The 15055-nt window shown below is 48.1% G+C and overlaps 1 protein-coding gene across 3 annotated transcripts in view; it reads right to left on the bottom strand.

Moving 5' to 3' along the window:
- Positions 1-15055, bottom strand: part of IFT88 (intraflagellar transport 88) — a 64949-nt gene that overhangs the window by 20541 nt on the left and 29353 nt on the right. For all 3 annotated transcript variants that reach the window (XM_015590362.2, XM_015590367.2, XM_025046960.1), the window contains 6 exons: positions 13417-13516; positions 9338-9424; positions 5596-5782; positions 3498-3606; positions 1742-1892; positions 1153-1268 (listed from right to left, as the gene is read on the bottom strand). In XM_015590362.2, coding sequence (XP_015445848.1) covers positions 1153-1268; positions 1742-1892; positions 3498-3606; positions 5596-5782; positions 9338-9424; positions 13417-13516 — 750 coding nt within the window. The remainder of the gene's footprint in view (positions 1-1152; positions 1269-1741; positions 1893-3497; positions 3607-5595; positions 5783-9337; positions 9425-13416; positions 13517-15055) is intronic.

The following is a 15055-nucleotide window of genomic DNA, read 5'->3' as shown; positions in this document are numbered from 1 at the left end:
GCGCTTCCCGGGGTGTGTGCAGGAGTGGGGCGAGGGGCTGGGTTACCCAGGAAAGCTGGCGGGGGGAGGAGCAGAATGGGGGCAGCAAAGCAAGAGGGAAAAAAGCCCCGAGGGTGCCGGTGAGGAGAGCAGGGCTGTGGCCCACAGAACAGCTGCAGAGGGCGAGCGGCCAAAGCCGGGAGGAAGCCCCAGGGAAAGGAGGTCCGAGGCTGCGGCCCATTCAGACGGCAGGACGTCCCGCGGGAGATGTCACTGCAGGGGCAATCAGGACCAGGTCCAGGTGGCCAAGCTGCAGAGCAGGTAAAGGTCAGTGAAGGTGGGCCGGCCGGGGCCTGTGAGGCTGGACTGAGGTGGGAGAGGGCAGGAACTAGACAAGGTCAACGCGTGACCTCACAAGCAGGAGTCGAGTTGGGAACGAAGGCGGAGGGCGCCTCACAGGAGGAAGGGTCTCACCTGAGCTGACGCTAGGGCTGGCACCGCTCCAAGTGCGAGGCGAGTGCCGCCGTGTGCTACCCCCGCAGCTTCGGTCTCACGCGTGCGGGAAACTGAAACAGTGTGCTCACTCTCAAAGTGCTTATGTGAAGCCAGTGTCACAAAAATCGCCTACTACAAATTCCACAGATCATTCAAGTTATTGGGCTTCCTTTACATTCGAACGGCTCAAAGTCACAGTTAACGTTAAAATTAAATTTGGCCAAATACAAAGCAGAATGATATATTCCAATTATTTTTGAATTACACACGTATGAAACATACTGATATGTATTAAAGACCCCTTTAACAGTTTAATTTTTAATATACAATATATATCAATTATAAATTGAAACTTATTTCAGAAACGAAACTTTGTCCAGGACTGAGACAGTCATTTTCTGATTGATAAAGAAATAATATTTATTCGCTGAGATGTGAATTAAATACATAAGGAAAAATTCCTTAAAGCAGGTATTTTTAAAACTTTTACATAAAAAGTATGTCACAATAATGACCAAGTAAAATGAAAGATAACATAAGAAAATAGAAATAATGACTAAATGGTCATTAATATTTGCTCGCAAACTTAATGTGTCTATCCAATTCTAATTATCTACATTAAAATCAAATCCTAACAGAAGACGTTTCATTAAACAAAAAGTCACAACCGTTACTTACTGTATAAGAGAAGCTCTTTCAAAGTACTGAATGGCTTTCTCACAAAACTGGGTGTCAATGTAATAGGCTCCAAGCCACTCGATGACTCCGATGTTGGAAGGGAAATACCTGTACGACTGGAAACACAGGACATGGCAGCACAATGTCACGGCAAGGTACAACTTACTTCCTGAACGCTTCGCCTACTGAATGGATTAATTTATCCAATGTGAAATTTCTTAATAAAAAAGTATGAGCTGTCACAAGCACTTTACAAGATTTTTAAACTATACAAGATTCAGAAAGCTTAATATCTGACACATTTTTCAACTCCTGTAAATATCTTTTTGATGTACAGATACATAACTGAGTCAAATTAAATATGCAATAGCATAAAAAAGGATGCAAATCATGCTTCAAGAGAAAAATGAATCTGTACTTTTTAATTTTTAAAAACTAATCAATTTACTTTATATTCCACAGATGCTTTATTTTAAGTCATTATTAATTTAAAAGCTAATGAGCATTTCTAAACCTTATCAATGAAGAGGCCTGCGCCCTTTCCACAGCACCCGAGGCCACATGCAGAGGGAAGCCAGGGCACGCCCACCTCATAGTAGTGCTGGAAGGCCTGGGACTTGTCGCCCTCCCCGTCATACAGCTCGCCCAGCTTGCACAGAGCTCTGGAGTCGGTGGGGACAACGCTGATCAGCTGCATTAGCCACTCGGTAGCCTGGTTGGGATCCTCCATTAACTCATATCTTGGACAATGTCAGTTAAGGACAACACGGGTTTTCTGAGCTCCTTACCCCACGTAACATGCTATCCCACACGACACACTGCGGGTTTCCTCGGGGGTGACGATGAGTGCCGTGAGTGACACTCGTCTGTCCCGAACGTATGCCGGGCTTTTCTTTTACTTCCTTACCACCTAAGGTCAACTCTCAGATGCCTGGCAGAATTAGCCGTTTGCCATTTTGTTCAAAGCACTGTCCAAAATTTGTCCTTAATAAAAATGCCCGAACATTGTATTCAATTATCCCACCTCTCTTAACACGCTCAACACGTTTGGGGAATACTTCCACACATTTTCCTAGGAGTTCCCCTAATTAGTTTGTGAACCCCACACAGGAGTTCTTCATCCATAGCTGGTGTGGCTAGCAGGTCCTCGCACACACTCAGAGAACTGTTCACACCCGTACTTACTATGCATTTTTATAGATGTCTCACTGAAATAAAAACATCCCAATCCAAAGTTTTACTGAAAAAGTCTTCTGTTCTTAACGACGAAAAATGTGATGTCATAAGAAAAGTGAAAAAATAAGGAAATATACCAAACACCCTCAACTATAACAATTACTCGACTGGATCCACGCTGATCACAAACTGAGCACTGCCAGGCCGTGATACCGGCAGCTTCAGAGAAGTTACATGGGCAGGACGAAGGACTGCAAGGGATGGCTACGAAGCCATCTGCTCCAAAACTCAACGTTTTTATAGAAAACTTTTATCTACCCGCAGATAGTACTTAAAAATAGCGGCACACCTCATAATACCCTTTTGTCTAAACACATTTACATAAAATTTTTACTAAGATAATAACTTAAAACCTACATAATTTTATCCTTCCCAGTACTATCAAAGATTATTTTAAAATAAGGAGGGAAATTAAAGTGTTTTTCAAATACTGTCAAAGTATTAAAACCATTCACAGCTTCTGCTCTTCCAACCAAGGGCAGAGGAAAACACACAAACGAAAGGAAGCTAAGACTTGCAGAAGAAACTGACGTGAGAACAATGTTTTATGTTTCAGCGGTCCCCAGAGTCCTAGACAAAAGATGGTCCACGAGTGACGACCGAGGGGACAGAAGGCATGGGCGAGCGCACGTAAACTACCACTCGACCCCAGACGTGAGGGGAGTTACACTCTGAGCCGCGACGGCAGCTACGATAAATCAGATCAGCTACCCACACTCGGTCAGTAGTGCTAACCAGTAATGAGCAATATTTCCCTCTTGATTAGCAATCACTTCAAAAATACTCTGCCACACTCAGTTAATACACTCTAAAGCATCTAATTTACGTTCAATGAATAGCTGATGTGTAGTCAACACGTCATACTCAATTACTTCACTAATTATTTCCAAAAAGTAATAAATAGTTTTAGCCTTTAAATAATTCCTCTTACAATGTGAATGATCTCTGAAAACAGGATCACGCTAATGTTTTCATCACATATTAACTGGCCTGATAGGTAGGTTTTCCAACATTAGCCTCGTCCACTACCTCGCGGGTTAAGCTTGTCTAGTGACTGTCCTGAATCACCAGCTGAGTGAGCGACGCCGGCCCCACGCCCCGAAAGGTACATGCTGGCGATCTGGTGCAGGACCTGTGCACTGTTCCTCAGGATCGCGTGCAGCTTCAGGAAACAGTCCAAAGCCTCGTCGAGCCGGTTGAGCTTCTTATAGGTGAGGCCTGAGAAAGAAGAAAAGGGAAAAAAAGGCATAAGCAATTTTCACAAGGTAACAGAATGATCCTTTAAATACACATATATTCATCCGGAAGACAAAACAAAGATGAACGGAATTTCTTAAAAGAAGAGCAAGGTGGGGCAGGAATGTTCCAGTAACATTTGGCAGACGCCGAAACGTTCTGTAAACATAAAGCTTTTGTGATCTTTGAGTGTGGTGGGGGAGAGAGATAGACGGATTAATACAACAGAATAAACACTTCAGAGATTGACTCAGTTATAGAATTTAGTTAACAGACATTTAAATTCAATGATGGACAGATCTTGAGATAATCATGCTAAGCAAAATAAGTCAGACAGATAACATTGAGAAACATATGACAGCACTCACATGTGGGGTGTAAAACTGAAAGCAACAAACAGGACAGATAAACGGAGACTCGTGGACCCGGACAGAGGATTAGTGGAGGGCAGAGGGCAGGGGGAGGGGTAGAGGGAGACGGGGGAGGGGGTCAAATATTTGGTGACTGAAGGACATCTAAGTCTGGGTGGTGAACACAGAATGCAATGTATATACGAGTTTCTGTTGAATGATACACTTGAAACTTATTTTGTTAATGTCACCCTAATAATTAAAAAAAATATATATTTTAAATAAAATCAATGAGGACTAAGGGACTAGTAGTAAATGTTGCCAGGACAATTGACCATGCATGAAAAAAACAATGTAGATTCCTATTTTTTATTTTTTCCTATTCTGAATAAATTAGAAATTTATTTTAAAACTAAATAGAAAAAACAAAGCTGTAAAACTGAAAAAATATAGGAAAACCATGAGGTGGGGAAGGGCTTTGTAAAGCAATAAACATATGAAGCCACAAATTTTCAAGAAGCCAAATTTGACTATATAAAAAATAGAAAAATTCTGTTTGACAAAAGAAATCATAGTTCAAAGTCAAGCAAAGGAGAAGGACGCGCACGTAAGACGTGTAGAGAGGGCCAGGCTGCACCCGGGCAGGCCACCTCCCACAGGAAGGCCCTCACTGTCCCCCCACCGCCCTGCCAGTCACACCCTTCTCCCGGACACTCAGATGGCCGTGCCGCTCTGCCTCCCGCTACGGCTGCAAACGGCACCTCCTCAGGGAGGCCCTCCGCGACGGCGCCCACAGTCACCGACCCCCCACCCCGCACCCCCTCCTCCCAGCCCAGCTAGGGCTTCCTTTGTCCAACTGCCAGGAGAGTGGTGGCTTCCCCGGGAGGAGCGGTCGCCTGCCTGATGGGCAGCTCTCCAAGTGGACAGACCAGATGGCCCTGTGCAGGGTGCCCGCCCTCAGCCTCACCGATGCCTCAGAGCTCCACTCAGTTGCATGCTCCTGAATGTGAGGACACAGCCAGTGTCCTCGGACAACAAGGGACAGTCATAACGTGAGAGAGAACAGAGCAAGCACAAGCGAAGTGCAGGAGGAGAGAACCGGCCTGAGACACCGCGCTGCATCGAGCTGTGTCTGCAACGCGGCCGCCGCACAGGCCATCTCAGGCGACCTGTGACAGGCAGGGAAGGGAGGGGGTCGTGAGCCTTCGGGTCTTGTGACATTTTGTCTTTCGAAAACAATCTGAAGCCAATATGACAAAATGTTAGAACATGTTAAACGTAGGTAGTAGGTACGTGGTATTTATTTTTTCTGTATAGATTTCTATGTTTGAAATTGTTCATGATTAAAGAGGAAGAAAACGAGACTTTTTCCCCACCTATCAGTTTGGCAAAAGGTGAACTGCCACGTCCAGCACCAGCGGGAGCCTGGAGAGTGGGCCGGCCAGTCTCTCACAGGTGGGGACAGACTGGAAGTGCCCCGGAGGCACTAGGGCGGCTCCCGCGCCCATCTGCCAGGCGCGCAGCTTCGGGACCATTAACGCCGTGAGACGTGAGCACAGTCCCAGAGTCTGCTCTGCAGCCTGTTGCAGGCCGCACTCCGGGACGCCAGCACCCCACTTACCAATGTTGTACAGGGCCTCGGTGCACGAGGAGTCGTTCCTCAGCGCCTCCCTGTAGAACTCCGCCGCCTTCTCGTAGTCGCCGTCCGCAAACACCGTGTTCCCTTTGTTCGTGAGAGCCGACGGGTTGTACCTGTCCGAGTTCACCGCCAGATCTGCGTAGCTGCTGGCCTGTGCAAAGTCGTTTTCCTAAGTAAAGTATGAAACACGGACTAATTATCTGAAGTTCATCAAATGTTTTTTCTGACTGTTCTCAGATGACAGACACGATAAACAGACTTTCTGAGATTACGGATGTGAAAAACAGAAAAAAACATCTTACATATCGTGGTCCTGATGGGTTTACTACAAGGTGTGTACCCATCAAGCGCTTTCGACTCCCCCGGTGTCTTACGGGTGACTTCTCCAGTCCCGCAGTTGGAGCGACCTAACGTTCACGTGCAGGGGTCCCACTCCGTGTCCCTACTCCCTGCACACCGCGCTCCACGCATCTCCAGCACTGACGTGGCGTGAGGCATCTGCCCGTCGCCGCAGTCACGCTGGCTGTGTCACCGCCCAGGGTATTGCACTTGTAGCGGTCGGTTGTCCCCGCTCCGTCCCGCTGCCAAGTGCTCGCTCAGGGCCTGGCCACCGTTCCGCGAACCGGGGCCTCTCAAGCCTCAGAGGTGTGGCCGTCCATGCCACGTCTCTTGGCTGCGCCAGGAGCCACATTCCCTACAGTCCCGACCCTGGGTGGCTCCTGTCCAGAGCTGGCCGGAGGGACCTTCTAGGACACATGGGATCAGACATGCGGCAGCGGCCTCCGTCTCCGCAGGTCTTTCCTGGCCAGCAGAAGGCCGAGTCCCCGCCTGAGCACTCACTCCCACTCCACACCAGCAAGCCCTCCCGACGGCGTGTCCTGCCCACCACAGCGAGCCAGACGGAGGAGGCCACTGCTCCGGGAAGCCCCGCCTCGAGGGGCAGCTGACCAGCTGCTTGCTGACAGGTGACCTTGCTTGGATCCCCAAACCCCCTGTGTACCTTCACCTCTCGGCTCCTCCACCACTGCGGATGGCCTAACCCTACACCCCCCTCCCGTAACGCTCGGTGACTGCTGATGACGGAACTTCTAAAACACTGACATGTGATTCACGTGTCGGAAAACTGACCCTTTAAAACTGACCCTTTAAAAACTGTTCGGTGGCATTTCATGTCTCCAGTTTCTCTTGGTGGGAAAAGCTTCTCAGAGTGAGAAATGGCTGCAGGGTAGGGGTCAAGTCGAGGGCGTGGCCGTGAGGTCTCACCCATCTCAGAAGGTCTGAGGTCATGCCCAGCAGAGCAGACCTTCTTTCTCAGGTCCGGAAAAGCTTCCAAGTGCCTTTGGGGCTCTGTCCACGGCAGCCCTGCACGTCGATCTATGTAGAAAGGGGTCTGCCTTGCAGAGAACTACGGATGTGGCTTTGGGGGCATGAAGGGCACCTCAGCAAGGTTGATGGAAAATGTGCTGAGTTTTTAGGGGAGCTGTACGAACAGAAGTGTTGCTAGCCTGGATCAGAAACACAGTCCAAAATGGGCCCCCTTTTTTTCTAGGCAGAAACAGGTGCAAACACAAGTTTGTTTTTTTTTTCTGTAAAAGGAAGTGCTCTCAGAAGGCAGAGCCAAGAGCCACAGAGACCAAAGGATTAGGGACCGCCCCCAGGGATCAGGGGTGGCCCCCATCAAGGAACCCCCTTTTCCTACACTTGGGGGCACTGACCACATGTGCTCAGCTGGGTCTCAGAACTGCTGAGGACCAGTGAGAGCTAGCTGCCTCCCCCCACTTCCCTCTAAGGGGGAGGATCTATCGCGACGACCCTAGCCTTATCTCAGCACAGGGGCGGGGTGCACGGGGCGGACAACCTGTGCTTTGGTCCTGGGTCTTCGGTCAAGTGGGCCCACGTCTGAGAAAGCCCGTCGCTGCCCAGACCTTATGGGAGTGCTGGCCTCTGACCCTACTGACGAGCCTATGGGAGGCTCGGGAGGGCCACGAACATTCTGCATGTGGCGAGGATGTGGGTAACCTGAGCCCGAACACAGGCAGTGACCGGCATTTAGACAATGGCCCAGTGGACCACACCCCCGTCTTCACACCCATGGACAGTTCTCTTATGTTCGTTTGCCCAACAAATAACAAGTTAAATGCGCACAGGAGCCCGAGAGGTGGCCACACACAGGGCCTCCTTGCCTGGCGGGGCCCCTGTCCTGGGGGAGGCCCGCCGACAGCTCCACTGAGTGCCAGACACGAGGGCAGCATCTGGGCCACACAGCCTCGGCCAAGCCACAGGTGACAGCAGCAGTCGGGGCGCCGCGGGTCAGGCCTGCAGAAGGACCATGCAGGCGAGCGGCCCTCGGGGAGGACACAGCCAGCACAGTGATGGGGGACTCACTGCAGAGCGAAGGGAAGCTGACCTGCGGGGGCTGTACAGCGCCCGCCTCCGCCTGGGCATCGGGTCACTGCCTCAACGCCACCCCACCCCGGAAAGCACTGGCGAGACGCCTGGTGGGTGGTTCTGCTCCAGCGGACTACGCCCGACCACTCTCCCTCCCCAGAGGCGTTCCTGGTCTCCTCCCGCGCACGCGTCAAACTTGGTAAAGGTCTGGCTGCTGAATCACTTCCACAAAATTCACTAACGACCTTCTCCATTCGAACGCAGTGGCTGCCGTGGAGACTGCCTCACCCCATCTTTCAGAGCCGCTGGGCGTGCTGCTGGCCACCAGCCCCTGCTGTCAGCCTTCTCTGTGAATGACCCTGGGGTGAGGGGCTAAAAAGAGGCGGCACCTTGCCCAAAGTCCCCCTCCCGGGAGAGCAGGCCACCTCCAACGACGGCTGTGCCGGGCACAAAGACCTAGCCCCTCGCCCCAGGGGGTGCGCTGAGCTGCCAGCCCAGGTCCCGCATCCTCCAGCGCTAAGAAGCCTTGTGGTGATGGCACCTAGCTCCCAGCGTCTCCCTTCTCCTGGGCCACCTCGGGTCTCAGCAGCACACACCCCCTTCGCTCAGGGACATCGTGCTGAAGCTCCTCTCCCGTCTCCCTGGCCTGACCCTTACTCTTGCCTCCTTCCTGTTTGCGTGGCCAATGTTCCCATTGCTGTGCTGTGACCTCACCTCGGAGATACCTACGGCCTTGGTGTTCAGTGCGGGCAGCTGAAACCAAATACCAGACCAAGGTGCCAGCACACGTGACGTCTGGGGAGGCTGCTTCCTGGTTCGCCCACCACCTCCTCCTCCTCCCTTCCCTCCCTCCTCCTCCCTTCCCTCCTCCCTCCTAGTCCACCCGCCCGCCTCCTCTGCTCCAAATGAAGAAAGTTCTCTTTTAGGGAGCTTCCAGCCTTCTGGTACACCCCATGATCAGCACCCACACATGTTCAACCTAAGCCTGTTACAGACGACACCGTGACCTCACGCAAGTCATGTCTCCTATGATGTCACTTTATTACTTGTGGAGCTGCGATGCATCTCTAGCTCGTCTCCCGGTTCTACCCTCTGCGATTCTGTGATGGGATGCTTCCCACCACCATGCCCCGGTCCTCTCCTTCTGAGATAGTCCTCTCACTCTCACAAACTCGCCCTGTGGCCCCGAACTTGTCATGCCTGGACCCACACGCACGCCCTCCTGCTGATGATCCGCAACAGTCCCCTGCGGAGCCACTCCTCAGGCAGGAATTTAGCAACGTAAAAATACCACATAGGCAACTGTTAGTTGTAAAAAAAAAAAAACAAAACTTACCAAGTAATACAGGAACGAGAGGTTGGTCGCAGCTGCGCTTTTCACTCTAGTGTCCTTTTTCTCAAACATTTTTAAGGTCTCGACAGCCTAGAAATGAAGTAAGTGTGTGACAGTTGACACTGCCGCGGGGACACGACAGTGCTCAGGGCAAGCTCAGGGCCCGGGGGTAAGGCCAGCCCAGGGCACGGACAGGTGGATTAATGTTAAGAAAACAGATGATGAGAACTTCATTTGAGAATTAATAAATCTTTAAAAAGGATAAAATGACACTAAAAATACAATAAGTGAAGTGAAGAGCAGACGGGCTGCAGGGCGGGTGGGAGGCCACTGGCGGGAGGAGTGAGTGTGGGGCCTGTGGGGCCTGCAGGGCTCGGGGCAGCTTTGCGTTCACCTTGCAGAACGGGCGGGGCCCTGAGCTTTTACCTAAAAGACATGATCTGCTTTGCTCTTTACAAAATAATTCTAGAATTTCCGCTTCTGGCTCTCAGACTGGCCTATAGAAGGCCATTCTCCCACCGAGAACAATGAGAAAAGGCAGACGAAACACGAAGGATATTTTCTGAAGGTACTGGAGAGCCACCAAGGCAACCAGGGTTTGAAGGTCAAGGACCCAGAGCGAAGGCGGGCCGAAGAACAGAGAGACAGATGGGAGCATAGGCCGGGGGTCTCGTAAACACACTGGCGTCCCAGAGCGAGGAAGGGCCAGGGGCTGGGAATTTTCCAGAAGTGATGACGAAGAATAATTGCGGGAGAATTACAAAAACGATCTGAAGTAGATCCAAACCCAGTCGCATTTTCAAGCCGTGAGAAACCAAAGACGTTTCTCACCACTGGAGGGCTGGACGATCCCCAGCACACAGGCTGTCCCCCGGGACGGTCAGAGGCCTGTGCGAAGGATGCGTGCGGGCTCAGGCTGGGAGTCACTGGCAAGAAAGGAGCAGAGCAGGACGCCAGGCCCCTTCCTCCCTGCCTACCTTTACGATACAGGTAAAGGTGCTCAGCCTTGGGGTGCCCACTGCTCCCAGATAGCACGTGTCCAAGCGACAACCAGGCTCCAGCTCTGACAGTGGCCATCGGCCACTCCCAGAAACACTGACAAGAGCTGAACTGACCGTGCACCATGCATGTGTCTGACCTCAGAGGAAGCGCATTAAACACACGGGCTCAATTTCTTTTAAGGGAAGACTTTAAAGTGCTAGATTCCACAAACTTTGGTTACGATATGAGTTATAATCACTCTGTCGCAGAGTTCGACTAAAGACAACTGTTGGGAGTGTCTGGGCCGGCAGTTTATAATCCACGAAGTAGACTCTGGCAGGGGAGAACCCCAACATCACATCTCGCTTTTGAGAGTCTGTTCCTCACTTGCATTCTCGAGAGGGTGCTCTATAGAGCGGCTGAGGTGACAGCTCTTCTCCCGCTCACCCTGTGGCTCCCACTCCCGCTTGGAAAAGTTGGTTTCACTTTGAGTGAGGAGTGGGTTGCCTAGGCCTTTACTCTTGGATGGTGTCACACATGTAGGTGCTAACGCAGCACGGTCCATTAGCCCCTCTGAAGTGAAGTGAGGGAAACAGAGCTGCTCTGTGTTCTGGCTGGCCGCCCAGAGAGCTAACAAACAAGAATGGTATTTTAAAAAGCTGAAGGCTACAACGATCTATAGAAGTCCTTTTAGAAACAGCTATTCACGCTAGAGTGAAAGAATGTGTTGGAATTTAAAATTCTGATATTTGCTAATTTGTGGCTTATTAGTAACAGTATGTTAAGACTACATTTAAGACCGAATTATTCTCCCCAAAATGGTCACTATAAATTCAAACAATACATAAAAGCAATGCAATCCAAAGGTATTACCTAAAAGAAATACCCAAAGTATTCTGAACTTAAAATATCCATTTAAAAACATCTGACTAAATAAAAACATATTTGTAATTTATTTTCCAAACTATAAACTATTCTAAAAAGGCTACATAACTATTCTAATAATAGGAACATTCTCAGGTATTTCTGGCTTTGAAACAGGTTGTTTTTATAACTGTTCTTTGCAAGTTCAATGAATGCATCTGTAATATTTGTTTGATTTATAACTAAAACTGATAAAAGTCCACTTAATAAAATTAAATTTAGTTGTAAATGGCAAAACAAATAATCAAAATAAACATTGTTGGCCTGGGTTGTTGCTGTTTTCAAAAACAGGAAAATGCATATGTATTTGTTTTGTTTTTCTTTCCTCTCTGATGCCATCTAGCTGCTGCCTCGGGTGCCACTGAGTCTGCCTCCAACTTGTCACTGGCCTTCCGTGCTCTACTCTGCGTGCTCCACTCCGCCCGCCTCGGCTTTTAGGGGACTTCTTTCTCTAGTGTGAGGGCAATTGCACGACCGCCCGGTCATCGCACAGAATCCTGCTCTGAGATTTAGCATCTTTTCTCAAAAAAGTATCAAGAGTTACCTTCAGAATCATGTCCTTATGCAAGAAGACACACATTTTCTCTTTTACTTTGAATTGTAAATAGTCTTCATCAAATGATCATTGTGAATTACATCAGCCAGCCCTTTTTAACCTAATCATGTTCCTTTCACACTAAGATTGTGCTACACCCACCTCATCACACTTACAATATACAAACAAAAGAAACAACGCAAAAGCAACAATGTTAAAATGAAAGTGGAAACTACATTTTAAAACTTAAGTAAACTAATTGTCATTAAACTTGAAAATGCAAGTCGAAGGAGAGACCATTTGAATGATGATAGCTAGGAAAGCGGCCAGCAATAAAATCTGGGTTAAAAAGTGAGTTTTAATATGAGAGAATTAGAGTTTCTTCCTTAATGGACACAGTTTTAAAACATGAACTATGGTGATACATTGTTGCATCTCCCTAAAAAGACCGATTAAAAATAAAGTCTCAGGAGAGACCTGGCCAACGTGCCTTCCCCGCCTTCCGCCTGCAACGGCGCTTCTCGCACATGAACACGAGCGACTGTCCACAGATGACCAATGCGGGGTACCGAGGACCAAGCTGTCTCACGTCGCCCCCACTGGAAAAACATGACAGCGGCACCAGAGAGCTACCCGGCGGCACTTTTCACGACAAAGGATGTGATGACCGAATGACAGAATAGACCTCATGGTCCTCTGAAAAGCCTTTTCGGAGCTTCACAGGTGCTAGAACGACTCTGAGCGCACTAACCCGTGCACACGTTGGAACCAGCCCCTGGAGTGCACCGCATCTGCCATGTGACCGTGACACCAACGCTGGGCAGCCCTGCTGAGCCCGGGCCATCTCCCGCCTCCTCTAGGAGGGTGCCCGTCATCTCTACAGTCTCAGAGATGAGTGGAAGGCCCTTCGGCAGGGCGAAAGGCGGGAAATGCAGGCTGGGGCAGGGCGCGGGCAAGGGATCATGGCTTTCCCTGGCCCTTGCTCTCGGTCTCTACTCAGAGTTGCTGAGGCTTCTAGCTGCCGGCACATCTGACACTAACTGCTGGTATGACAAACAAGATATCAAGTTTCATCCTGTTCATTCTCTTTTGTCTACCCCCATCCCCTTACAGAGCTGCCTATTCTTTTGCTGTTATCATGACTGTGTCTCACCTGGTCCACCTCCACCCAAGGTAGCAGCGAGACATCTAGAGGGCTCTGAAACTGTGACTGGTCTTCAATGGACCTTCAATAAGCAAACCAAGTGGGTAAAAGAGGCAAGAGGAAAGCCGCCCTGGGGAAAACGGTGGGTGGGAGCGGAGGCTGCCGAGTGGCTCCTGGCCTTCCTTCTGCACACAGTACCCGACTCTGAAAACTCTTAGAGCTTCGGAGAATAGCCTGGAAACGTCCAGGAGGAAGCTGACCTCTGCACAAAATTTAGCAACTAACCAGGATTAACATGGAAAGCATTTACATTTTTAAAGAAACAGGACGAACAAGTCAAAATTCAAAGTAATACTATAGTAATGGAAATTATGTAAAGGTAGAAATTACTCAATTTCAGAATAATCGGAGATAACATTATTCTAGAGAAGAGTTTCACAAACGTTATTGCTTTGACCAATTAACATATAAAATTTCACCTGATTTTTTAAAACTTACTTGGTTAAAGTCCTTCTGTCTCAAGTATGTAATTGCTTTGTTTATTTCCAGGTCATTTGCTAGCTCTACATATTGAGAAGCTTTCACAACTTCAACACACCTATAATGTAAAGCAGAAAAAGGTTATTTTGTTTAGTGTATGTATGTGTATGTGTGTGTGTATATGTATACCTCTTCAATGATCGGCGGTCCCTAGCCCCACCCAGCAAAGTAGGCTGTAGACACGGCTAATGAAACTTCAGGCTCTCCAAGAAAATAATCTGGAAACCACTGATTCAGTAATACATACACACACATATATACGTGGGTGGTTTTCTTAAATTTTTTCCAAAAATTTTAAAGTTCCCCTAGTGTTATATAAGGCTAAGCACTTGATTTCTTCCAAAAAAGGCATTAAGTTACTAAATTCTTCAATTCTAAACTAATTTTCCCATCTGAATGACAAACGAACATAAAGATCCTCTGAAAAGTCTTATTAGTGCTTCACGGATGCTAAAACGATTCTAAGCATTTATGATTTTTTCATTAGTTTGCAGTCACTTTTAATTATTTATGGCATTTTCAACAAATTGAATTGATATCCACATTCTTTTTTGGATTTACTAAATCCAAATCCATTTTTGGATTTACTAAAACAATTTCAATTTCTAACAGGTAAAATTGTTTTTATATTTTTTCATCTTAAATGCTCTGATAGTGAGAAAAACTCTAGAACTTGCAGAACATAGTTAATTTTTTGTGTACAAATGTGAACAGACTACAGAGCACAGATAATCTATTTTTAACTGTATATCAGGCACTGTACCAATTCCTTCATAAGCATTACCATCACGACAGCCCCGAAAAGCAGTCTCTGTTTTACAGATGGGAAAATAGAAGACCTGAGATCACACAGGCAGGAGACTCAAATAAGAATCTGAACTCAGTTCTCGTTGAGACCAAAACCTACTGCACCAAGACTAATGTTCTTAAAACTGAGGTTAGCTGAAATCAATTTAGAATTAACTGGATTAACAGGATTAATTTTAAACAAGGATCATGAGCTTTATTTAAGAAAAACAGGATAGAAAAAATATCAACGGGCATTGTACATAATAGGCGCAAGGACTGTGTCATGAAACTTGTTTTAGTAAATGATGTAAAACAAATTACTTACCAAGGGTCCGGTCAAAAACTGTTTCAAAGCCACTGGCCTACACCAATAATTTAAAACTATGAAAGCAGAAGATCCCATTCTTCAAGCAGAACCTTGTTTTTAACCCTGATTTATAAAAGTGTCCTTGTTTGAAGTGGTGAGAGAGGACACCAAGCTCTGTACCTCTTCAATGATCGGCGGTCCCTAGCCCCACCCAGCAAAGTAGGCTGTAGACACGGCTAATGAAACTTCAGGCTCTCCAAGAAAATAATCTGGAAACCACTGATTCAGTAATACATTCAGCAAACATTTACTGAATGCGTACTGTTTGGTACAGGGGCTGTCAGGATAAGTGAGATGTGGTTCATGCCCTTATGGGGAAGCAGGCAGTGAGGTAAATCCTGTGTAAGAACTGTCCTGAAGGAATACGGGAATACCGGGGTGGAGACTCTGAAGCACACCAGCAGCACCCTGCCCATAGACACCACCAGACGGCCAACCCAG

Source organism: Pteropus alecto, unplaced genomic scaffold (genome assembly GCF_000325575.1).
Source record: "Pteropus alecto unplaced genomic scaffold, ASM32557v1 scaffold80, whole genome shotgun sequence".
NCBI classification, from domain to species: domain Eukaryota; kingdom Metazoa; phylum Chordata; class Mammalia; order Chiroptera; family Pteropodidae; genus Pteropus; species Pteropus alecto.
The sequence above is the reverse complement of the archived record's forward strand: the minus strand, read 5'-3'. Positions and strand labels throughout refer to the sequence as shown.